This window comes from Neovison vison, chromosome 1, assembly GCF_020171115.1.
Source record: "Neovison vison isolate M4711 chromosome 1, ASM_NN_V1, whole genome shotgun sequence".
NCBI classification, from domain to species: domain Eukaryota; kingdom Metazoa; phylum Chordata; class Mammalia; order Carnivora; family Mustelidae; genus Neogale; species Neogale vison.
In genome coordinates, this window is record NC_058091.1 from 31,707,159 (window position 1) to 31,733,786 (window position 26,628).

At 37.6% G+C, this 26,628-nt stretch overlaps 1 protein-coding gene across 3 annotated transcripts; it reads left to right on the plus strand.

Annotated features, from left to right (window-relative positions):
* The first annotated feature begins 3,532 nt into the window (after positions 1-3,532).
* On the plus strand, positions 3,533-26,428 carry COQ3 (coenzyme Q3, methyltransferase). 3 transcript variants are annotated; one of them, XM_044245206.1, is made up of 8 exons: positions 3,533-3,568; positions 4,025-4,145; positions 7,951-8,068; positions 10,530-10,682; positions 12,317-12,416; positions 13,263-13,505; positions 24,021-24,180; positions 25,639-26,428. In XM_044245206.1, exons 3-8 carry the CDS (start codon positions 8,007-8,009, stop codon positions 25,857-25,859), a joined length of 939 nt encoding a protein of 312 aa, XP_044101141.1. In that variant the 5' UTR covers positions 3,533-3,568; positions 4,025-4,145; positions 7,951-8,006; the 3' UTR covers positions 25,860-26,428. The 3 variants fall into 3 exon arrangements, with proteins under 3 accessions (XP_044101141.1, XP_044101132.1, XP_044101151.1); XM_044245197.1 differs by lacking the exons at positions 3,533-3,568; positions 4,025-4,145 and adding an exon at positions 3,643-3,951; XM_044245216.1 differs by lacking the exons at positions 3,533-3,568; positions 4,025-4,145 and adding an exon at positions 4,158-4,611.
* The last annotated feature ends 200 nt before the right edge of the window (positions 26,429-26,628 follow it).

Here is a 26,628-nt window from a genome sequence, read left to right on the forward strand (position 1 = left end):
GGAGCAATGCTATATTATGCAGGTTTGTGTCAATTTCATGACATTAAAATGGTCTGGTTTTGTCACTTTCTTAACAATTATGATCAGTGAGTGGTCTAGCTATTTAAGGCAGTCATAACTTACAAGTAAAATGAGGCTCTGCAGGCATTTAAAGAAGCTCAGCTGCTTTCAGGGTCTGTTTTTGTGTGATTATTGTCTTATGCCACAATCAGATACATCTCTGAAAACAAATGCTTTTAAATTTTAATTTAAAAAGGAAAAAAGCAGGTGCAGGTCACGGAAAAGTTTTAAAGTATGCCTTCTTACCAGCAATAGTTCATTTTAAAATAAGCCAGATTTTTGCCAAGATCAGTGTTTCTTCAAAATGAAGGTAGAAATAGATTTCTAAGTGTGCTCTTGTACCTCTACATAGGTTCCTAAATAATTTTGAACAGTTATGCATTTATCTAGAGGAAATAAATCAACTGTGAATAAATGCATGTTTACCAAAATGGTTGTTTTACAGTGCATTTAGTTCTGATATTTATAAAGTTGATATTCACAGAATAACTTTTAAATAGTTTGGAATTCTATATAGTTTAGACATCAGTCACGTGGAGACAAAATGAAAATGTGCAATATTTTTTATGTAGGTGAGCTAACGCAATGTACCTAATTGCAGAATTATCAGATTAATTTGTAATAGATAAGTTGTATAGCATTTTCATATCTTAAAATGTTTTTTAGATCAATATTCAGGTTAAAATAATATTTTCAAAATAAAATTCTACAGAAAAGTTCTGTTGGCTATGATATGCACATTTTTGGGCAAGGCAAATGACAAGAGCCAAAAATAATATTTGACAGTTTATTTACTCTTCCATAATATGCAAGCTTCTTATCATTTAAATCTGTAGATATTTTTTAAAACACAGTCATGATATATGTGATTATTAGTAGATACATCAGTGTTATAATTAGATATTTGGGTTTTTTAGGTTTTATGGATAATTTAGAGAATTCATCATTTCACTGACATGTAATTAAGTATGTTTACCTTAGTGGTAAGATTTTATAAAATAGGGCTTCCATGATTTGGGATGTGAATGCTAACATACATAAGTTAAATAGATACATAATTTGGTTATGAAATCTTCTAAAATGACACCACCAGAAAATCAGTAGATTCAATTTTTGAGACAATCATTGGTCTGAATTGGTTAATAAAACTATCTTTGGGTTCTCTTTTAAAATATTTCTAGTGTATTAATCATACTTGTTTTTGTGCAGTGGGGGTAAACCACACCATTAAGAGAATAAAATGTAATTTGGAAGAGGTAATTATAAGATTTGTTTAATGAAGGCCCCAAAATATAAATAAAGACTGGTGTGGAATCTCAGTGTATATGTTTTCTGCCATTGTAAAATGTCTTTTTTTAGCATCTGTTTTGAATGGTATAATACACAATAGGTGAGCTTCCCAAACATCTTACTGTTTTTAGTGTCTAAGTTATTATTTCTTTAAGGAAACACATGAAGTATAATTAATTAGTAGGGTGAGGTTTTTTATTTTATGTGAGAATTTTTACAGAGGAATTGTATAAGGTTCAAGTTCCTGTAATACTGTCTTATGGAAAACTTTACATTTAAATGGAGTTTTTCTTATATACATTAAAGTATTTTCATTTATCGGAGTTTCTAAAATGTACTAATCATGGTTTAATGGAAATATTAGATCCACTGGATGGTCCTGATTCTGCTGCTTAATATATTTTGGGCAAATCACATAAACACTATGAGCCTCAATTTCTTCAACTGTGGAAGGGTGGATTCGATTCTTTCTAAGGTCTTTAATATTTCTAGCCCTTAAGTTTTTCAGTTTTAAATAGAATTTGGCTGTAATACCTAACACTAAAGAAAATAGGTTTTTTTATTGGCCCTTAAAACCTTTATATTCCATAAAGGTTTATCATGTATCTAAGTACACAAAAGATTAAACCTGCCACAATCTGATTATGTGAGTATAGATTAAGATGAAATTGTCCTAAGTTACCCATTTATGTGGAATTCTGTAAGTATGAAAATTTACCAGTTAAACTCTGAGTGTGTGTATATCATTTCAAAGTGATCAAACTGTTAGCTACAAGGGAGCACTTTGCCCTTAATTTGAGAAAAGTTTTTATACTTGAATTACACAATACTAAATAGATTTTTAGTTTTACAGTAGAATAAATTGTAGACACAGATTTACCACACATGGGTGAGACCATGCCAGTGGTCTAGGAAATACTCCCAACAATGGCTATATACCGCAATACATCTGCCAGTCATACCAACACAACTTGGAGTTTAAGCATTATTGGGAAAGCCTTTGTTGATATTTGTAGAGTATAATGAGCTAGTTTTGCTTATCTGGGCCAAACTAGTGTCTATTAAAGAGGCTTTTGTGTCAGTATTAAGGCAAATCGCTGATTGCCTTTGTTGAATTGAAAAGGTAATGGGAAGGCCCTGAAGCCCCGTGAAGGGGTACATTCAAAGAAAGTACATTTAAATAAAACTTTTAAAACTTTATTTAATCATACTTGCACTCTGCTTTTTCCTTGGATTTGTCATTCTAATAAGTACAACACATGCTAAATGTCCTTCTGTCCCAGAGCTTTGTGCCTTTGTTTGGAGAGCTGCCGTGTGTCCTGAGAGAGGAACTCTGAAAAGGACATTAAAAAAGTCTGCAGCCACTGTTAGGAGGAGGTCAATATTTTACTAAGAAGCCCTAAGTGAAAGACTATTACTGAGCATTAAATTTCACTAATTCAAAGAACCCTTTACCAATATGACCGTGCCTGTTGAAAATGTACGATTTTTTGCCTTTAATCTTCAAAATGTATCATTGCTCTAATTCAAGGAAAGGCTTCTATACATTTAGAAGTAAAGTGTTAATACCGCTTTAGTTTTCAGTGAAGTTTGTCTGGCTAGAGTCTAACTACATAAAGTATGAGGTCACTTGGAGAAACTGAATTTTCAGTTTAGACTTCTAGCCCCCTGACATTTGAGTTCCTTGAAAGAGGAAAAAATTCTACCTTTAGGAAAGAAGTGCTTCCATGCATTTGTGATTCTAAGGGTCAGTGGCATACAGGAGTATAAATGTGGGAGACTTCTGTTAAATACGAAATAGAGTTACATGAGAATAAAAGCTCGTTTACATTGTATGAAGTGAGAGGGTCCATGACTATGTTGGCCGTGAGGTTTGAGGTGGTCATACAGAAATAGGCTATAATAGAGACTTGAAGTTCTCTTATAACAAACATAGTTGCATGCGTAGTTTGACGGGTGTTGAGCGTGAAGAGTATAGTCCCACGCTATTAACACCCATTAATGCAGCCGTGAGTAGACTGGTTCCCGACAGTGTGAGAGTGGGTCTCGGAACCTTTCTGTTGGGGATCTTTTGCTGGAGGGACCGGAAAGGAGGTGGATCCTTTCACGGTGTGGGGAGCCCGCAAGCTGAGCTCCTGCGGGAATCGGTTTGTAGGAGGGCTTAGATCTAGGTGTTGGGGTACACAGGCTGAGGGTGCTCGCTTAAGCAGTTCGGCAGGTGAGTGTCGCCTAACCACGATGGCACTGTGAAGGTCCCTCACGCAACCCACCGAGGGGGCCGCCGTTTTGCGCAGGCGCGGCAGAGGGCGGCGGGCTGTCCTGAGCTGCGCGCGGGGTCCGCGCAAGTCTACCTTCGGTCGGGTCGCTCGCTGTCGAGTGAACTCCCGGCCTGGGCTCTCGCCCCGCGTTCCCGGAGACTGGGACTAGGGACTAGTGGTCCCGGCCGCGGAGCGCGCAGTCTCCCGGCCGGCCGTCGCCGTGTATCCAGAGACCGTTTGGGTTGAGTCCTTGCCGCCGGCGACCACTCTGTGCCTGCCGGACTCGGAAGGTCGTGTGCTTTCTTCCCCAGCCGCCGCGGAGGACTCGGCTGCGGTCTCCGAGGTCTTGATAGCGTTGCATTTGTTTGGTTTGCACGTATCTTCTTTTTTTTTTTTTTTTTTTTTTTTTTTTTCAGAAAAATTTAAGGCAGCCATTCTACTTGTTTTGGTTTAATTCAGCAAACTCTTGGCAAATAAGATCAAGGCAATAACTCACTGAACCTGAGACTTGCAGAAGACAGTTTGATTAATCAGAAAGTTAAGTTTACCCTTTATATGAAACTCATTTAACAAATGCTGTGTGCCAGGCACTGGGAGTTTGTTTGTTTTTAAGATTTATTTATTTTTAGAGAAGGAGAGCCAGCCTATAAGGGCGGGGGCGCGGAGGGAGAGAGAATTCAGGCCGACCCCCCTCTGAGCCCGTTGTTGGGCAGAGCTTGATCCGGAGACCTGGAGATCACGACCTGAGTCTAAACCAAGAGTTGGACACCCAACCGAGCCACCTAGGCACTGGGAATTTTCTAATGAAGGACACCTCAGAGGTCTCTTTAAAAAATGTTCAAACTGAAATTAGGATATAATAGGTGAAACCGGAAACTTAGAGGTCCACCATAGAGTTGATAAGTTGGTGCTCTAATGCAATGAAGAATAGTGCAACCAATAAAAATGATTTAAATCAGTTTGTGCCCCCATGGAAAAATGATTCAGATACAGCATTAAGAAAGTAAGTTACAAATCAGTGTGTATTATGATTTTAGATCTATATATGGAGCTATATGAGAGAACAGAAAGAGAAATTTTAGCAGTGATGATATGTGGTGGAGGTGGTTATCCATCGTTTTATCATTATATATGTTTGGAATTTATTTTTTCAGCAAACATGTCTTATAATCAGAAATTTAGAAAAATACAAATATTTTCAGATTTGGGGACTGAGTATAGAAGGAGTATCTAATACATATTTAAGATCAGGGAAAGTTTTTGAACAAAGTATTTAGGAAGCTGTCTTGAGGGAGTTGGGCAGTTTTGGAAGTCATTGGAGTGGCCAAAGGACTAACTTGAGTATCTGTGAGATTTCTGGGAAAGTGCAAAGTGTTCCTTGAAAAGGAAGGCTGGAAGTGAGGACAGAGACTGGCAAGGGATGAGACAGACTTTTTAGGCCATGACAAGTCTGTGAAAGGCTACCTATACTCCCGAGAGTGACTTTACCTTGCGGACAGAGGGAAATTACTGAAGGAGCAATATAATCCGACCTGTATTTAAGAAAGAACTCTTGGCAGCTGTGCGGAAAGTGGAATGGTGGCAGGAAAGACTAGGCTCAGGGAGGCCTTAAGAGTCATCTTGACAGTAAATAATGATTGCTGGAACCAAGGTATTGGTAGAGTAGAGGTTTTGTTCACTGTTGGCATGGTACATTATAGGCTCTGGATAAATGAGGTTTTGAATGCATTAAATGAAGTTTTCCTCTATGTCTTTAAAATCTCATATACCATATATTCAAAGTAGAGAAGGAGTCAGTAGGATTCTATTTATTAATACAAACTCAATTAGTTTCTGTCAGTTGTGGTGTGGTGGTTTTTAAAGCTCTTTAGAATTCTGTTAATAGTGGTAACCGGGGGCTAATTTTACAGAAGTAGAGGAGGAGTAGGGATGACAAGGGTCATTACTGAGTACAGAGCAGAGACTTTTAAAATCTCATGTGCAGTTTCATAATAATAACTTAGATTTTTTTATCTACGTATCACAGTTTACATAATTCTTCAGTAACACTTTATCTACCTGAAGTCATAAAGAAGGTGGTATTTGAACTAGGTCTTAAATGTAGTATAGGTGGAAATGGTAGAAGAGAGAGTAACATGAGCAAAGGCCTAGAAACACAACGTGTGTGTGTGTGTGTGAATTTTGAAATGGCCTTGGGCCAGACTGTGAAGATCCTACTGAAAAACAAAACAAAATTTAAAAAAAACATAAAAAGCTCAAGAGAAAAATACTCAGAGACTATGAAAAGACAAGCCATGAAATATAAATGACCATTTGTCTTAGTCCATTTGACTACTGTAGCAACGTACCACAGATTGTGTGGTTTATAATAAGTCTATTTCTTACAGTTCTGGAGACTGGGAAATCCAAGATTCAGTGCTGGTAAAAGCCCATTTCCGGTCCATAGATGGAGCCTTCTTGCTGTTTCCTCACGTGGTAGAAGAGGCAAACTTGCTGTCTGGGGTCTTTTATAAAGTTGCTACACCAGTCACGAGGGCTCTACTCTCATGATCTCATCACCTCCCAAAGGCCCCACCTTCTATTATCATCCCTTTAGGGGTAAGGACTTCAAAGAATAAATTTGGGGAGGACACAAACATTCAGACCATATCACCATTAAGTTAAGAAAGGACACTTAACCACCATGTTCACCTATTGGATTATCAAAAAAAAAAAAAAAAATTGATAATACACTGCATGAGTGACTGTCAGTGTATTATTGGTGTGGGGAAGCCAGCACTAGAAACTGGTTTTACCCATGGGGTTGGGAACTGGTTCAACATCTGTGAGTGGCAATTACAAATTTATAAATTCACCTGCCATTTAACACAGTCGTTCTTGGGATTTCACTTAAAAGTACTCTCTGAAATATATGAAATCACCTATGGAATTCATTATACTAAATTCATTTTGCCAACTTGATAGGTATGTAATGGCTTTCAAATTTGTATTCTCCTAATGGTTATTGATATTTTATATCTCTTCATGTGCTTATTTGCATCTGGATACCCTCTCTGATGAATTGTCTGTTCATGTCTTTCTATACCCATTTTGTAAGAACCAGACCCATCGTATAATTGGGTTGCTTGGTTTGTTGTTGTTTTCTGGGAGTTGGGTTTTACTGTTGAGTTTAAAGAATATCCTCATTTAATCCAGATATAGAAGTCCTTTGTGGGTTACGTGTTTTGCAAATATTTCTTCCCCGTCTATGATTTGTCTTTTCATCTTCTTAACAGTCTTTTGCAGGATGAAAGGTTTCAAGTCTAAGTCCAACTTAATCAATATCTTCTATTTTGGATTGTGCTTTTGGTGTCAGATGTAAGAAGAACTCTGTGCCAAACCCTAAGTCATGAAGATCTGTGATAGTTTCTTCTAAAAGTATTATGGTTTTGCATTTAGATCAATGATCTATTTTAAGTTCATTTTTGTATAAGATGTGAGATTTAGGTTTAAGTTTTCTTTTCTGGTCTATTGGTATCCAATTGTTTCAACACCATTATTGAAAAGACTATTTTTCCTTCATTGGACTGCTTTTCAACCAGAGTCAAAAAATCCGTTGGATGAGCTTTATAGTATCCGTAGTATTTTCTTTGCTCTAAAGTCTACTTTGTCTAAGTATTTATTGAACAATTGAATGTTCTGCTGCAGAGTAACTAGTTCATAAAACAGGTCTCTATGTAAGTTTGAACATGTAGACTGGATGAGTGATTATTTTAGGATACTGTGTATACACACACACACACGTGTACATACAGGTTTTTCTTTTGGAAGGGGTTTTAAGTCTGTATAAATCCATTTCAAGTAGCTAACATGTGACAGAATTTGAACTTGTTTTGACAAATAATCTCAGAATTAATATCATCCTAGGTTAAAAGGTCACATAGTTTTATTTTAAATCTCATTTCTTATAATTATGCAGAATAATATTGGTACAGAAACTAATGGTATGAAAAACTTTTACATATACATTACTTATTTTTGCCAATTAAAATTTCAGATATTTGATTAGAGTTAATTGGCAGAATGCAAGATATTTATTTTATATTTTAGTATAAATCCAAAAGGGAAAACCCTTTTGTTTATCAATTGTAATATGAGATTGCCATGTAAAATAGTTTCTTCAAGTATATATGTATGAAGGATTTATACTGTGCAGTTTTCTCTAGACATTTAATTTTTATTTTCAGAGGAACCTGACTGACTCAGTTGGTTAGAACATGTGACTTTTGATCTTGGGGTTGTGAATTTGAACCCCACGTTGGTCACGGAGATTACTTAATAATGTTGTTTTCAATTTATTCAGAGAATCAGTTCAGTTGGACTCCACAAACTAACCTGTGGGTTTTCAGTGAATACAGCATGATGTGGTTCAAATCCTATAGAATAACTTTTGCCTGCTTGAGTAGAATGAAAATTTACAGGTAAGTTTATTCATTACTGTGGCAAGTATTTACATAATTATTTATAATCATAATCTAGTATTCATTATGTTTAATAAACACTGCTAGTATGAAATAGCTAATGTGCTTTGAATAATGTATCTTTTTATTTATCTAAATATTCTTACTCTTCCAACAACTTTTATATCTGGAAAGTTTCAAACCTACAGAAAAGTTGTAATACAATATACATCTCTTGCATACCCTTTATCTATATTCAAAGGTAGCTTTTATTTTTAATGTAAGAGTGTATTACCTGGAGAAATCCTTTTTGCTTCCACACTTGTGACAAGACACAAATAATGCAGTGCTTAAAATCATAACTGATTTGGGTACAGCACAAATGTGATAAGGTAATTAACTATACAATTCTAGGTGGTAAGATTGAATCAAAGTAATATCTTCCTGTAGTTGTAGTTTATAAACTAATTTCTAACTTGTGAAAAATATTGCATAGAGTTAAGGTATGAACTTTGTTTTCTAAGTGCTTGCTCTACTTCTTGTAAATAAGCTAGCTCCTGTAAATTGGGTGTATATGAAATCACTGGTAGTCAGCTGAGCACCCACCTACTGTTACCTATTGTATATTAGTCATTGATTATTGAGGTTTTGCATGAAGCACAGAAAAAGATGGTAATATTCATAAGATAATATTAAAGAAGCATGATATTTAACTCTTAAAAGGATCATAAGTCATCAATGTAGAATGTACTCTATGTAGTTAAAAAAAACACACTAAACATTTGAATGGTATTACCTATCCTAATGTAACGACCTTATTCTTTTTTTACCTAAAATAAATGTGGAGGATTTTCCTATGACATACTTTGACATGGAATTTGGTATAATGTCTGATCTGTTTGGTTTCTGTTTGATCCCATTTGATATATTTTTTTAAGTAGGTGAATTATATACTTTTCTGTGCCTTTTTTAAAAAAAGATATATTTATTTATTTATTTGACACAGAGAGAGAGAGAGAGAGAGGTCACAAGCAGGCAGAGAGGCAGACAAAGAGAGAGAGGGGGAAGCAGGCTCCTTGCTGAGCAGAGAGCCCGACGTGGGCCTCGATCCCAGGACCCTGAGATCATGACCTGAGCTGAAGGCAGAGGCTTAACCCACTGAGCCACCCAGGCGCCCAGGGCCGCCTTTATTAGATTATTCATTTGACACGTTTCCTGAGTACCAGCTGTATTCTAGGAACTGTGCTAGTCACTAGGAATAAAATGGTAAATAACACAGTCCATACCTCTTTGATAGAGAGAGAGCACAAGTAGGCAGAGAGGCAGGCAGAGAGAGAGGGGGAAGCAGGCTCCCCGCTGAGCCCTCATAGTGTTTAGTGGGGAGATATGATCATACTGTCACATTGTTCCATGAAGAAATGCAAGGTTATATGGGAGTTAAAATAAGGGACTATAACCCAGTTTTGAGAGTCAGGGAAGACTTCTTAGATGGCATTGAATTATGTGTGCAGAGGAGGGAAGGGAATGTGAGAAGAATGGTCCAGGTAGAAGAAACAACCTATACAAAGTTCCTGAGAAAAGGGGATGGGGTCAGTGCAAAGAGCTGAAAGAAGGCTTGTGGGGCTGGAATGGGGAGGATGAGGAGAGTAGTTAAAAAGTACATTTGAGGAGGGAAGAAATTGGGGACCAAATAATTGAGAGCATTGTAGGCCATGCTAAGGATTTTGAGTTTTTTTCCTAATATCAGTGGGAAACCATGGAAGTATTTCAAGTGGGAAAATATCATGATCATATTTATATTTTGGGACACTGTGGATGCATTGTAGGGAAAAGATTGAAGGGAGATGTGGTCGGAAGCATGCAGACTAATTAGAAGGCTAGTGCAATAAATAGTTTAACCAAGAGATGATGGTAGCTTAGACTAGGATGATGGTAGTAGAAATGAAGAGAAGATGGGGGCACTTGGGTTCAAATCCTGGTTCTACCATTTACTTAATCTAAGTCTCACTTTTTTTTACTTGTGTAGTAGGGATTGTGATATAACCTACTTTATAGAGTTGCCGGAACAATTAAATAAGATGACACATGACATATACGGAGTTCTTAAATAGTACCCACATTTAGTAAGTGCACAATAAGTGGTTACTATTACTATTTCTACTTCTACTACTACTGTTCCTATTATTATCTTATTATCTTCATTCCTATTAGATGTGACCCAGAAGGCCAAGTCTTATAACATCCCATTTCTGTTGCAATTTACTTTGAAAGCAAATTAACTTTGTTAATGGAACTCTGTTCCATCTGTGAATATATATATTTGCAGTGTGATTATGAAAACCTGGTTTTAAAGCATCAAAAATGAGCCATTCATTTAGAATCTAATAAATTATAAATTAGAATATCTTTCTACATAAATGGATTTTATGTTACATTTTTTAAAATGTCTCTTTTTGCCTGGCTCTTCCTTTTGATCCCTTAGGTACCCTTGGACAAGACTGTACGGTACTTCTCAAACCACTGTAGACAGCACTGAGATAAAAACATTCGTGGCCCTGGCTCACAGGTGGTGGGATGAACAAGGAGTGTATGCACCTCTTCATTCTATGAATGACCTGAGGGTGCCATTCATTAGGTAACATTCCAGAAACTCTAGATATTTTTAAATGTAACTCTTCAATAATTTATCTTCTTTTGAGTTTATTTTTCTCTAGATTTATACCTCAGTTCAAAATGCTGCATTTTAACTTTGCTTTAGAAATTAGAGAGATTCTGGGGCAGCTGGCTGGCTCAGTCAATAGAGCATGGGACTCTACTTCACATTGCATGTGAAGCCTCCTTAAGATAAAAATTAAAAAAAAAAATTAGAAACTTTTCAATGTCCATTGTTTGAGCCATTAATTTTTAAATAATGTTATTCAAAGTTGAGGCTGCTTTTATTAACTGATTTGAAGCATTTTTGGACAATTTCAGGTTACTTAGAACTAAATTCTTATGAAAAGGACCTAGGATCCTATGGCATCGAGGTCATTTCATACCCACTTGGACCTTTAGGGAGTCTTTTTTAATGATTTTTTTTTAATAGATTATTTATTTATTTATTTGATAGAGAGATCACAAGTAGGCAGAGAGGCAGGGGGAAGCAGGCTCCCCGCTGAGCAGAGAGCTGGACGTGGGGCTTGATCCCAGGACCCTGAGATCATGACCTGAGCCGAAGGCAGAGGCTTAAACCACTGAGCCACCCAGGCGCCCCTAGGCAGTCTTGATAAAGAGGCACCTGCTGGTTCAGTCACTAGAGCATGCAGGTCTTAATCTCAGGGTTTTAAATTCAAGCCCCATGTTGGGCGTGGAGCCTACAGAAACAAACAAACAAAATATATCCTTAAGTATCCTTATTATATATAATGTTTATTTTATTTTTGGTGCTTTTTAAAGATTTTGTTTATTTGAGAGAGAGGGCGAGCATGGGTGTGAGGGGAAGAAGCAGGCTCCCCAACACGGGGCTTGATTTTAGGACCCTGGGATCATGACCTGAGCTGAAGCAGATGCTTACCTGACTGAGCCACCCAGGTGCCCCCATATAACGTTTATTTTAATATAAATATAATTAAAATTCATATACAGTTCAACCTAAAAGTGTAGTATACAATGCTGTTAGGTATATATGTCTGGGTGTATATGTGTGTGCTTATGTTTGTATATGTGGTAGAGTGTTACTATGATTATCTTAGAATTAAGTTAACTTGATTTGGATACCTATTTACATGATCATGAAAACACCACTAACTTAGAAGATCAAAAGAGAATCAATTTAGAAGGGAATCTAGGCAAAATCTGAAAATACAGATCTCCAGTATGCTGCTTCTAAGCCATGTAAAAAACTTATTTGTTGCTGACACGAAATGTGTTTATCAAGTACTGACAATGTAGCTAAGAGATTCCTCAGCTAACATGATAACTTAAGCAAATAAAATTAGATGAATCTAAACTAGATTGTTTTTAAAGTTTTTCTTTAGATTATTACTGAAGTAATAGTTAACATATAATTATTACTAGTTTATTTTAGAAGCTTTACTTAAAACCTCCTTCCTGCTTTTGATTGTTAAAAAAGTCTTTAAAGCTAAAAAGAAAAGAAAAGAGCTATTTACCCCCAAATATCAATAATCCATTTTAAAATGAGTTTAATATATCCTCAAAAATTATACACGTTTAAGATTTTATTGACAAAATTAATAATTTGTTTTTGTATGTTTTGGATTTTTAAAAAAGAGACAATCTTTTAAAAGCAGTTGCTCATCACCAGCCCGGAAAACCTTTGTCTGGGATGAAGATTCTTGATGTTGGCTGTGGTGGTGGATTGTTAACTGAAGTAAGTGGTTTACAACTTTCCTGCCATTTTTAACTGTGAAAAAAATTTTGAAAAAGTAGGCCTATGACTCATTTATCCTTTTAACAAGTAGTAGTGTTTATTTAAAAAAAAAAAAAGAAATGCCTAATGTTCTTCTTAATATTTTTACCAGCATAAAACTAATAAATGCCTTTTACTTTCTTAAGAAAATATATAATTATTTTAGAAAATTATAGAGGATTTTTTTTGGTGTTTTTTGTTTGTTTTTACACAAAATTGGGCCATGGTCTTTGAAATATCTCTGAAAATTTTGTTGTCTCTTCTAAGAGATTGGGCAGTTTCCACTGGTTTAAATGCACTGATAAGCCATTCTTTTGCACTTGCTTCAGTATGAAAACCTAACCGAGTACTGTCTGCTTGTGGTATTCTCCCTGGCATAGGTGCTTTAGAGTACTTAGAAAAATACTCATTCACCTTCCGCAAAAAATATTTGCCTCCACTTGTAGTATATTTATGCCCTGCAGCTCTGTTTTATAGTCTTCTTTCAATAAATGCATGGTAACTTTCGTGCACTTCAGAGAAGTTAATACTCTATTGTGTGTGTGTAAGTGTACCTATAAAATATAGAACTCTTTCAAATAGTTCATAAGTTTTTTGATGTGATTATTGTTCACTCTTAAGTTTTTATGATGGTAATTGTAAAATGTGTACAAACCAGAGGAAATGATATAATGAACTTCAATGTACCCAATAAGTATTCAATAATTATCCTCTCATTATTAATCTTGTTTACTTTTTAATAAGCTCTATATTGCTAACATGTATTCTGTTTTCTTCTTGAGGATAACAATTTTTTTATCCTATTAGCCTCTAGGGCGGCTTGGAGCTTCAGTTATTGGAATCGATCCTGTGGATGAGAACATTAAAACAGCACAGCACCATAAATCATTTGATCCAGTCCTAGAAAAGAGGATAGAGTACAGAGCATGTTCTCTGGAAGAGATTGTGGAAGAGACTGCTGAAACATTTGATGCTGTTGTAGCTTCTGAAGTTATAGAACATGTGATTGATCTAGAAACATTTATACAATGCTGCTATCAAGTGTTAAAAGTAAGACTTACTGGTTTACTTGTTTGTTTTTTTCTTCTGAGTGTGTGTATGTATCCACAGCAATAAGTGTTTCATAATACTTGCAATCAGTAAGCTAGGATTAGGGGATAACATCTCTGCTGGGGATTATTTCTGCTTCTCAGATTGCACTCAGTCCTGGGGTTTTCTTTTCTTTTTTTTTTTAAATATTTTATTTATTTATTTGACAGACAGAGATCACAAGTAGGTGGAGAGGCAGGCAGAGAGAGAGGAGGAAGCAGGTTCCCTGCTGAGCAGAGAGCCCGATGCGGGGCTCGATCCCAGGACCCTGGGATCATGACCTGGGCTGAAGGCAGAGGCTTTAACCCACTGAGCCACCTAGGCGCCCCCTGGGGTTTTCTTGATACAATATCTTGATATCCAAGAAGCTTAAAAAGTGTTGGTCCTGAGCATAATTATAAACAATAGATTTAAAGGGATTTTTTTTTCCCATTGGTGAACTCTGGATTAAATAGCTAATAAATATCGAATGACAATTACTAAGAAATTGATTTGGGGGGCACCTGGGTGGCTCAGTGGGTTAAAGCCTCTGCCTTCGTCTCAGGTCATGATCCCAGGGTCCTGGGATCCAGCCCCGCATTGGGCTCCCTGCTCTGCTGAGAGCCTGCTTCCTCCTCCCTCTCTGCCTGCCTCTCTGCCTACTTGTGATCTCTGTCTGTCAAATAAATAAATAAATAATCTTTAAAAAAAAAAAAAGAAAAAAGAAATTGATTTGGATTGATATTTAAAAAAACAATTAAAATCTTTATTAATTTGTATAAATTGACTTAGGTAGCATTTCTTAAATAACTCTGTATATAATATTTTTAACAGTTTTCAGCTTATAGAGGAATATTTCATATATATGATCTTACTGATTTTCCCTACAACCAGATGAGGAGGTTTAGCAGGTAGTGTTGTGACCAACTTGGCCCAAAGGAGATCAGAATTTGAGAGATGTCAAAGGTCACTTGGCCTTTTTTTTTTTTTTTTTTTAAAGACTTATATATTTATTTTATGGGATGCCTGGGTGGCTCAGTGGGTTAAGCCTCTGCCTTTGGCTCAGGTCATAATCTCCGGGTCCTAGGATCGAGCCCTGCATCGGGCTCTCTGCTCCGCAGGGAGCCTGCTTCTCCTTCTCTCTCTCCCTGCCTCTCTGCCTACGTGTGATCATCTCTGTCAAATAAATAAATAAAATCTTTAAAAAAAAAATAAGATTTAGGGACACCTGGGTGGCTCAGTGGGTTAAAACCTCTGCCTTTGGCTCAGGTCATGATCCCAGGGTCTGGGGATTAAGCCCCACATCAAGCTCTCTGCTCAGTGGGGAGTCTGCTTCCGTTCCTCTCTCTCTCTGCCTACCTCTCTGCCTATTTGTGATCTCTGTTAAATAAATAAATAAAATCTTAAAAAAAAAAAGACTTAGACATTTATTTTAGAGGTTGGGTGTAGAGGGAGAGGGAGAGAAAATCTTAAGCAGATTCCTCACTGAGCGGGGAGCCCCAAATGGGGCTCGATCTCACAACACCGAGATCATGACCTGAGCTGAAACCAAGAGTCAGACTCTTAACTGACTGCGCCATGCAGGCACCCCCTTTTTTTTTTTTTTTTTAAATTGAGGTATAGTTGACATACACTATTGTATGACTTTCAGACGTACAGCAGTGATTTGGCAATTATAGAATTATGAAATGCTCACCACAATAAGTCTACTTACCTAATCTGTCACTATAAAAAGTTATTACAGTATTACTGACTACATGCTCTGTGCTGTATTTTTCATCTTCATGACTTGTTCTAAAACTGGAAATTTATACCTTTTAATCCTTTTTACCTATTTTGCCTCTCTCTTACCCTCCTCTCTTCTGGCAACCCCAGTTTTCTGTATTTATGAGTGTTTCTAGTTTTTTTTCTTTCTTTCTTTCTCTTTTTAAATTTATTTATTTGACAGACAGAGATCACAAATAGGCAGAGAGGCAAGCAGAGAGAGAGAAGAAGAGAAGCAGGCTTCCCGCTGAGCAGAGAGCCCGATGTGGGGCTCAATCCCAGGATTCTGGGATCATGACCTGAGCCGAAGGCAGAGGCTTTAACCCACGGAGCCACCCAAGCACCCCATGTGTTTCTAGTTTTTGTTTGTTGATTTTTTTTTTTTTAATTTCACATGGAAGTACAGTCATTTGATACTTGTCTTTTTCTGTCTGACTTCTTTCACTTAGCATAATACCCTCTATGTCCATCCTTGTTGTTGCAAATGTTAAGATCTCATTCTTTTTTTATAGCTAATATTCCATTGTCTGTATATACCATACCTTTATTCATGTATTGATGGACACCTAGGTTGCTTCCATGTCTTGGCTATTGTACATAAGGCTACAGTAAACATAGAGATATGTATGTGTGTATATATATATTACAGCCCCCCATGAGGTACATATCTTTTCAGATTAATGTTTATTTTCTTCAGGTAAATACCCAAAAGTGGAATTGCTGGATTCTGTAGTATTTCTACTTTAATTTTTTTGAGGAACCTCCATATTGTTTTTCATAGTACCAATTAACATTCTCGCCAAGAGTGCACACGGATTCCTTTTCCTCTGCATCCTCACTTGTTATCTCTTGTCTTTTTGATACTAGCCATTCTGACAGGTATGAGGTGAAATCTCATTTTGGTTTTGATTTGTATTTCTCTGATGATTAGTGATGTTAAGCATTTTCTCATGGGTCGGGTGGTCATCTGTATGTCTTCTTTGGAAAATGTCTGTTCAGGTCCTCTGGCCATTTTTTAATCAGATTTTTTTTTTGGTGTTGTTGTAGAAGTTCTTTATATATTTTGCAGATTAACTTCTTATCAATTACATCATTTGCAAATATTGTTTTCCATTTAGTATGTTGGCCTTTTGGTTTTGTTGATGGTTTCCCTCACTGTGCAAAAGGTTTTTGGTTTGATGTAGTCACAGTTGTTTATTGTTGCTCTCATTTCTCTTGTCTGAGGAAACAGATCCAGAGAAATATTGCTAAGGCTGGTGCCCAAGGGATTGCTGCCTATGTTTTCTTTTAGGATGCTTATGGTTTCAGGTCTTAGGTTTAGGTCTTTAATCCATTTTGAGTTTATTTTTATATATAGTGTAAGAAAGTGCTCCAGTTTCATTCTTTTACATGTAGCCATCTAATTTTCCCTACACCATTTTCCATTGTATATCTTACCTCTTTGTTGTAGATTAATTGACCATATAAGTGTGGGTTTATTTTTGGGCTTTTCATTCTGTTCTATTGATATATTTTTGTACCTGTACCACACTGTTTTAATTACTGTAGTTTGTAGTACAAACTACAAAATCTTGGATTTGGATGTGATACTTCCAAATTAATTCTTTCTCAAGATTTGGGGTCTTTTGGGGTTCCATACAAATTTTAGAATTATTTCTTCTAGTTCTGTAACAAATACTATTGCAATGTGTGAGAGATTGCATTGACTCTGGAGTGTAGACATTTTAACAGTATTCTTCCCATCCATTAAGTATGGTGTATCTTTCCATTTATTTGTGTCATCTTCAATTTCTTTCTTCAGTGTCTTATAGTATTCAGAGTTTAGGTCGTTTACCTCCTTGGTTAACTTTAATCCTAGGTATTTAATTCTTCTTGTTGATAAGATTGTAAATGGGAGTTACTTTCTTAATTTCTCTTTCTGCTAGCTCATTATTAGTGTATAGAAATGCAACATTTCTAGGTATTAATTTTGTATCCTGTACCTTTACTGAATTTATTTCGTTCCTGATCTTAGAGGAAAAGCTTATAGCTTTCCACCATTGAGTATGATGTTAGCTATGGGTTTTTCATCTATGGCCTTTATTCTGTTGAGATATTTCCCTCTTTACCCACTTCGTTGAGAGTTTTTACCATGAACAGATGTTGAATTTGGTCAAATACTTTTCCTGGATCTATTGAGATGGTCATATGATTTTTGTCCTTCATTTCATTAATGTCTTGTATCACTTTTGTTCATTTGCAGATACTGAACTATTCTTGCATCCCTGAAATAAATGCCACTTGATCCTAGTGAATTGTCCTTTTAAAGTATTCTTTTTTTTTTTTTTTTTTAATTTATTTGACAGAGAGAGATCACAAGTAGGCAGAGAAGCAGGCAGAGAGAGAGAGGAGGAAGCAGGCTCCCTGCTGAGCAGAGAGCCCAATGCGGGACTCGATCCCAGGACCCTGAGATCATGACCTGAGCCGAAGGCAGCGGCTTAACCCACTGAGCCACCCAGGCGCCCTCCTTTTAAAGTATTCTTGAATTTAGTTATTGGGATATTGGTTTATAATTTTCTAGCAGTGTTTTTTTCTGGTTTTGGTATCAGGGTAATGCTGCCCCTTTTCAAGGAATTTGGAAGCATTTATTCCTCTTCTACTTTTGGGATAGTTTGGAAAAGATAGGTTGTAACTTTTAAAATATTTGGTAGAATTCACCTGTAAAGCCGTCTGATCCTGGACTTTTGTTTATTGAGGGTTTTGGTGTTTTTTATTTATTTATTTTTTTTAAAAAAGATTATTTATTTATTTATTTATTTGACACAGAGAGAGAGATCACAAGTAGGCAGAGAGGCAGGCAGAAAGAGAAAGGGAAGCAGGCTTCCCACTGAGCAGAGAGCCCAGTGTGGGGCTTGATCCCAGGACCCTGAGATCATGACCTGAGCTGAAGGCAGAGGCTTAACCCCCTGAGCCACCCAGGCACCCCTATTGGGGGTTTTTTGATTACTAATTCAATTGTTACCAATAATTGGTAATGTTCAGATTTTTTATTTCTTCCTGATTCAGTCTTAGAATATTGTGCACTTCTAGTATTGATCCATTTCTATGGGGTTGTCCAGTTTGTTGGCATTTAAATTTTCATGGTGGTCTCTTATAATCCTTTCTATTTCTGTGTTGCTGGTCATAACTTTTCCCCCTTCATTTATCTGGGCCCTCTTTTTTTCTTGGTGGGTCTGGGTAAAGGTTTATCAATTTAGTTTGTCTTTTCAAAGAAACACCTGTAGTTTCATTGATTTTTTTCTCTTGTTTCTTAGTCTCTAATTTATTTCTGGTCTGATCTTTATTATTTTCCTCCTTCTACTGACTTTAGGCTTTGTTTATTCTTTTCCTGTTTCCTTTAGGTGTATGATTAGGTTGTCTTGTTTGAAATTTTTCTTGCTTCTTTGAGGTAAGCCATTGTCATAAAACTTCCCTCTTAAAACTGCTTTTACCGCATGCCAAAGATTTTGAACCATTATGTTTCCATTTTCATATGTCTCTTTTAATTTGCTCTGATTTCTTTGTTGACCCATTGGTTGTTTAGTTGCATGTTATTTAGACTCCACATTTTTTCCAGTTTTTTTTCTTATAATTGATTTTTAGTTTCATTCTGTTATGGTCAGAAAAGATGTTTGATATGATTTCAGTATTCTGAAATGTATGGAATCTTGGGGCACTTGGGTGGCTTCATCTGTTAAGCATCTCCCTTTGGCTAAAGTAGTGGTCTCAAGGGTCCTGGGATCAAGCCCCTTGTGGGGCTCTCTGCTCAGGAGGAAGTCTGCTTCTCCCTCTCCTCCTGCCCCTCCCCCCAGCCCCGGCTTGCGCATTTGTGATCTCTCTCAAATAAATAAATAGAATCTTAAAATAAATTATTGATTCTTGTTTTGTGGCCTAACAAGATTCATCCTGAAGAATGTTCCTTGTGTACTTGAATGTATATTCTGCTGTTTTTATGTAAATGTTCTGTATCTCCCTGTTAAGTCTGTTTGTAAATGTTCTGTATCTCCCTGTTAAGTCTGTCTGGTCTAATATGTCAATCAAAGCAACTATTTCCTTACTGATTTTCTGTCTGGATGACTTAACCAGTAATGTAAGTGGAATAGGTGTTAGAGTCTCCCCTCCCCTCTCCTCTCTTCAACTTAGGTGCTTTCTAGTGTCCTGTATTCCAATTGCTGATCTATTCTTCTGCATCTTCTAATCTGCTGTTGATTCCCTCATGTATTTTTTCATTTCAATTACTGTATTCTTCTGTCCTATTTGTTTTTTTTTATATGTTCTGTCTCTTTCTTGATTTGAACTCTCAACTGAGTTCATCCACTCTACTCAAATCTGGTGAGCATCTTTGTTACCATTACTTTGAGCTCCTTATCAGGTAGATTGTTTATTTCCATTTTGTTTATTTTTTTTTATTATTATTATTTTGTGTGTGTGTGTTTTTGTTTTTGTTCTTGTTTTTTTTTTGCTAAAATTTTAGCTTGTTCTTTCATTTGGACCATATTCCTCTATCTCCCCATTTTCTGTGTTTGTTTCCATGTATGTCAGCTACATACATATGTCAGCTACGTATCTTGGTCTTGAAAGTAGTGGCCTGGTGTCAGGAGGTACCATGTGGGGCCCTAGGGTGCCATCTTCGCAGTCACCAGAACCAGACATTCTGCTGGTGTCCCCTGTGTGGGCGGTGTGTGTCCTCCTATTGTGACCGGGCACACGCTGGTAGGCAGGGCTGACCTTCAGCCCCGCTGTGACTTCTGCAGGTATACTGGTGTACGGAGCTGGTTCCCAGCCATGCTGTCAGGGTGGCTCAGCTGCAACTGCTGCCCACGTGCTGGTGTGTGGGGCTGCCCATCCTCTCTCCAAGGAAGGAGTTGCTTTGGAGAGGCCGGAGTCCTGACTGGGGCTGCCACTAGGTGTGGTGGGCAGTAGTTGCTTCGGGGGAATGCTGATCCTGACCAAGCCTGCCTGTTGGGTGTGGCAGAGTTGCTTTAGAGGGGCAATTTCCCGGGCAGGTAGATCTACAGGGGAATTCCAGGACAGGGTGAGTGGTGTTAGCAAGATAGATGGAGAATGTCAGAACTAGTTCCCACAAATCTGACCAACTAGGCTGAAGAAGGACAAGAAAAGTGATGTCTTTCAGTATTTCCATGGCTGAAGAAGGCTCCTACAGATTCCCGACTTTCCAACACATGCCCTAAAGTTAGTCAGTAAATCTCCATGTAAAACCCTGGCACTTTTTAAACTGCTTTCTCTGTGCTGGGTGTCAGCCTGAATGAGGTATTGTGCTTGCCCTTTAAGAGCAGAGTCTTGGTATCCAGTAGCCTTCTGGCTCTCTGAAAAGTTAAACCCTCTGAATTTCAAAGCCAGGCAGTATAAGGGCTCATCCTGGCTCCTGCAGTAGACTTCTGTGCCTGTGATAGCCCTCCCAATTACAGGTTGCTGTGTCAGGAGTTTGGTTCCCTGCCGCATCTCTGCCCCTCCTACCTTTCTCCATGTGGCTTTTTCTTTATGTCTTCAGCTGTGGAAGAGCTTTTCTTCCAGTCTTCATTCAGCCAACAATTATATGTGGCTGTTGCCTTGGTGTGTCCATGGGAGGATGTGAGCTCCAACTCTACCGCCTTCCACAGGAATCCCGAGGTCACTTGGTCTTTATGTCAAAGTTCACTAGAGGCACTGAAGTGGGCTTAGGGTCACATCTTTTAATTTCAAGTCTCGTTCTTCCCATTATATTATAGATTTAGTCCTCTGAAAGTGGTTCCAATTTTTTTTTTAAATAAATCCTCTAAAGTATTATTGTTGTTGTTATCATTATTACCGTATTGACTGTGTTGTTAATGTAGAGGTAATACCCAAAGATCAAGAGCTAGAAGAATGAAATGTTTGGCCCTGACCTAAATAGAGCTTTTTAGAAATACTTTTTCGGGGGTGCCTAGGTGGCTCAGTGGGTTAAGCCTCTGCCTTTGGCTCAGGTCATGATCTCAGAGTCCTGGGATCAAGCCCCGCATCGCATCAGGCTCTCTGCTCAGCAGGAAGCCTGCTTCCCCCTCCCCCTCTGCCTGCTTCTCTGCCTACTTGTGATCTCTCTCTCTTGTCAAATAAATAAATGGAATCTTAAAAAAAAAAAAGAAATACTTTTTCTTTTTACACAAGTTTAGTTTTAGAGAAGATTACAAAGATAGTACAGAATGTTCCCACCTGGCCTTCCCCCAGTTTCTCCTACTGTTAACATTTCACATAGTAAAGATAGGAACTAGGGTGAGGCAAATGAGGCATGTACGGCACAAACCTGAAGGAGACACTCAGGCTTAGGTGCCAACCATGCATTTACACAGTCTGGAAAGTGAGTGCTTCCCTCGGTTTTGTTCCTTAAGCATCTCACTTGTCTCCTCATAGTCCTAGCCCTGTACGTAACCCATTGTGCATTTCTTAAAGCTGAGAAATTAACATTGACATTATGCTATTCACTATACTACAGACCTGGTTAAATTTCATCAGTATTTCCACTAATGTCATTTTTCTGTTTAGGATCCAACCCTGGATTCTACATTGAATTTAGTTGTCATGTCTCCTTAGTCTCCTTTAAGTCTATAACAGTGTCTTGGTGTTTCCTTTTTTTTTTTTTTTTAAAGATTTTATTTATTTATTTGACAGAGAGAGATCACAAGTAGGCAGAGAGGCAGGTAGAGAAAGAGGGGGAAGCAGGCTCCCTGCTGAGCAGAGAGCCTGCCGAGAGGTTTGATCCCAGGACCCTGAGATCATGACCTGAGCTGAAGGCTGAGGCTTAACCCACTGAGCCACTCAGGTGCCCCTTGGTGTTTCCTTTTAAATGAGTTTTATTAGGCTTATCTTCTATTTGCCAAACAAAACTCCTTAATTTTTACTCTTTGTGTTGTGTGTCAGTATGTATGAATGGAGGTTCTTTCACACGTATTAGGAATGTGTGTGGCATTGTGGAATTTGAAACTAATTTTTGCATCGATGGAAAGCCTATTAAGAAAATGACCGTTGCTCACCACTGTTTCCTTGAATTTTGTAGGACATAGATGAGATACCCATAAGTGATTTTTTTCCCCAAGCTCTATTGAGATATAATTGACATGTAACTGATTCTTAATAAGATTTTAGAACACTAGAGTTTTAGAAAAGTTACAGTGTATCACAAAATAATACCTTATATTTCAGTTTTTAATTTAATGGCACATTGCAGTATTTCAGGGTCTCATCTTTCTTTTTGGTTTTGGGGTGGTATATGAGATATAGTTTCTCTCTCCCTACACACATAAACACGTGCATGCACAATTATTAAAAGGACTCATAAGCAATTTTATCCCCATCAGGCCGATGAGAATGTGTAGAAGAGGAAGGAGACATTAATCTTTGCCATATGTGGCAATATATAGGAAATATATAGGAAACACCATGAATGTAGCCACCAAAAAATGTCAGACTAGGGGAATCTGGGGTGGCTCAGTTTGTTGCATTGTCCAGTTCTTGGTTTCCACTTGGGTCATGATCTCAGGGTCATGAGCTCAAGCTCCACCACTGGCTCCGAACTTTGGGGAATCTGCTGGAAAATTCTCTCTCTCTCTTCCGCTTTACCTTTCCCCCAACTGGTGCTAGTGCTCGTGCATGTAGTCTTTCTCAAATAAATAAATAAATCTTTAAAAAAGACATGGCAGACTAAAGAGTCTCACAAGGGCGCCTGGGTGGCTCAGTTGTTAAGCATCTGCCTTCAGCTCAGGTCATGGTCTCAGGTCCTGAGATTGAATAGGAAGCCTGCTTCTCCCACTCCCACTCCTGCTTGTGTTCCCTCTGTAGCTCACTCGCTCTCTGACAAATAAATACAATCTTTTCCAATAAATAAATAAATAAACGGTCTCACAGATGGTTTGTATTCATGTAAGTGCTTATCTTGATCTCTTCATATTGTTTATACTAATGAAATCAAAACAAAATAAAAAAACATTCTAACCACAACCATTAATGTTTTTGTCAGACAACAATGATTAGCACAAGATGTGACACCGTATGCCGCACAGAACAAGTTAGACAGACTCGCACCCAGAGAGAAAACAGTGTCAACACATGTCAGATTGGAAATGTGGACATGTAACAAGGAGGAGTAGCCCGATCCCATTTCTTTATTTTTATTATAAAGTATCTGTTATGTATCTGATATGTGCAAAAGTATCTGATATGTGCAAAAGCAAGTTTATAGTATGTCACAGTACTATGAGTTTAACAGTTGTAAGCACTGTTGCATAAACCCAGTGAGTATATCTGTAGTAGACTGCCTTTTTTTTTTTAAGATTATTTATTTATTTGACAGAGAGAGATCACAAGTAGGCAGAGCAGCAGGCAGAGACAGAGGGGGAAGCAGGCTCCCCGCTGAACAGAGAGCCAGAGAGCAGAGATGCGGGGCTTGATCCCAGGACCCTGAGATCATGACCTGTGCCGAAGGCAGAGTCTTAACCCACAGAGCCATCCAGGTGCCCCTGTAGTAGATTGCCTTTAGTAATGAATTTCCCAAAAGAAAAAAAAAAAAACTATTTTGGTAAATTATACTTTATTTATATTCATGTATCTTAATTGCACTTAAATTATTTGGAAGGAAGGAGGAGGGTGGGGGAAGCCAAGCCTTTACCTAACTGATACTCCTGACATCTAAAATGTTACTTCTACCTGTATGGTTCTTTTTTTTTTTTTTTTTTTTTTTTTTAGTGTGGTGGTTCTTTATTCATTACTACAATCAACAAAACACAGCTGTCTTATGCCTTGGGAATTGTCTTTGCAGAGCAAATTGCAGGTATTGTACCAAAAGGTACTCATACATGGGAGAAGTTCGTTTCACCCGAAAAGCTAGAGAGCATTCTGGAATCAAGTAAGTATTTTCACAGCCTTACTGAACGTTTAATGTATCTACAATCATTGATGACACAACCTGGCACTTAATTAAATGGGCCACTATTTTCTGGATGTTGGTTTCATCTCTCAAGTAGATTATAAACTCCTTGAAGTTAGACGTGGGTATTAGATACCACTTCTCTCTCTCACCTGTGGCACCTAACCCAGGGCCATGCAAATAACACATGATCGTGAATACCATTGGGCTGCTTAGTCAGTCCTCATTTGCTTAAGGAGGAGGTGCAAATGTGTGTCACTTACACATCCCCACTTGGTGCTGTGGAGGCCTGCAATATCAGCTTATCCTACGTATTATTTTTTCTGATTGCTCCGTACTCCGGTACACATTGAACTTCCTTGTCACTTTTTATGTATTTTATACTTAGAGCACGTGTTATATTACGGTTTTTTGGTGTTCTTAAGCCCTTTCTGGTCTGTCAGCTCTGTGGAGGCCAGACTGTCTCCTTTTTGTACTCCCCGCAGTGCCTGCCTCTGCTTCACACGTTGTGAGCTCTTGATTTATGTGGTGAATTCCTGTCAGGTCATAACATGTAGTTGGTGTTTGGTACTCCTGCTGAGTACTTAACTCATGTGTGTCTCAGGCTTTTTTTTCACATGACAGTATATCAGTAAACTTGATTTGGAGTATTGAAATAGTATCAATCCAAGGCGATGGAGGAGGTTCTGAAGATTTCTGCAAGTGATATTGCTGAAAACAGAATAGGAGAAAGTACTGTAAGATGCTTGATAGGAATGATCACTTGTTGGCAGATAGTCGCTCTTTTTTCAGATTTAATTTTTTTCAGATTTAAATATTTATTTTTTCAGATTTAAATATTTTGGGGGGGCAGATATTTCCTAATAAAAGCTTAGGTTTACTAAGTTCTTACCAAATTCCAAGCATTGTGCTACTTTAAACACATATCTCTAATTCTAACAACTCTAGGACTGTATGTTCTGTACGTGTAAGAACATTGAGATTCAGAAAGGTTAAGTGACTTGACTCTGATCACCATCTAATAGGTGCCAGGTTGGGAGTTGAACCCAGGCAATTTGATTTAGAGTTTCTTTTCTGTGCTATAGTAAAGAATGATATGTACTTGGTTACACAGTACTTTTTTCCCATCGAGTCAGGAATCTTTTTTTTTTTTTTAATTTTATTTATTTATTTGATAGAGACATAGCGAGAGAGGGAACACAAGCAGGGGGTGCTGGGAGAGGGAGAAGCAGGCCTCCCACTGAGCAGGGAGCCCGATATGGGCTCGATCCCAGAACCCTGGGATCATGACCTGAGCCAAAGGCAGACACCTAAAGACTGAGCCACGCAGGTGCTCTGAGACAGGAATCCTGTTTTAAATATAGAGTCACGTTAGAGTCTTGGCATTTGGAAAGTAATCACTTAACAAAATCTACTCTTTCTGATTGTTTTTTTCAGATGGTCTGTCAGTTCACACTGTGGCAGGAATGCTCTACAACCCCTTCTCAGGTTACTGGCACTGGAGTGAAAATACAAGCCTGAACTATGCAGCTCATGCTGTGAAATCCATGGGACAGGAGCCCCCGGTGCCTGCTGGGTTTGTTTTCACAGGGAAAACAGAGAAGCTCCATGATAAAGACTCCATCAACCCCAGTGTGCAGGAAGAGCTGAAGAAATGAATGGCTTCGAAGGACTATGTATAATATGGCTTGAAAGTCTTATGTTTACATATGTGAAAATACACACTTTGTCTTTTGTGAGTGGATTGTGAAGAAAAGAAAGTCAACAAAAAGGGCTAAAACCTTGGATAAAAGTTTTAATTGTTTCCTCTAATGGCCACTTTCAAAGGATGATTCTGTGGTTAAAAACTTTTGGCAAGGTATTGTGTAATCTAGGCATTTAAATTCCTCAGCCTTTGTTTTATAAATAGGGTATATACACTTGACTTAACTTGACGGATTATATGTATTCATCCAGCATGTGTGCACATAGGTATATGCTGAAATGGGTTTTCATTTAGAGGAATCTGCATTATCTATGTTCTTTATTGGGTTTTAGCTAAAGGCAGTTATGCTTCTGACATACGAAAACCAAATACAGTTTTATTCCACTTATATATGGGAGGATAAAACACATTTTTTCCTTTAAATTTTACTTTGTTGGAAAGCAAATGGATTGTTAAATATATACTGCATTTGGATTCAGACATTAAAATCAAGAAGTCCGGATAATGTCGGGCATACTTCTATACAGTTCCATAAATGTTTTATTGTGACTTTTTTTTTTTTTTTTTTTAAGTAGAAAGGACTTTTTAAAACTCAATTAAAAATTCAGTTATGGAAATTTCTTCTTCAGCTAACATTTTTATAATTGAAGGCTCTGACTTGAAATGTACTTTTATGCTTCTTGAAGTATGTGAATCCCTGGCTTTTTCTGAAAGTCCAGATG

Coding starts and splice junctions, on each gene's coding strand:
- COQ3 (XM_044245206.1), top strand. CDS start 8,007: ATGATGTGGTTCAAATCCTATAGAATAACTTTTGCCTGCTTGAGTAGA. Junction 13,506..24,020: donor GCTGCTATCAAGTGTTAAAA/GTAAGACTTACT, acceptor TTTTTTTTTTAG/TGTGGTGGTTCTTTATTCAT. Junction 24,181..25,638: donor AGAGAGCATTCTGGAATCAA/GTAAGTATTTTC, acceptor TGTTTTTTTCAG/ATGGTCTGTCAGTTCACACT.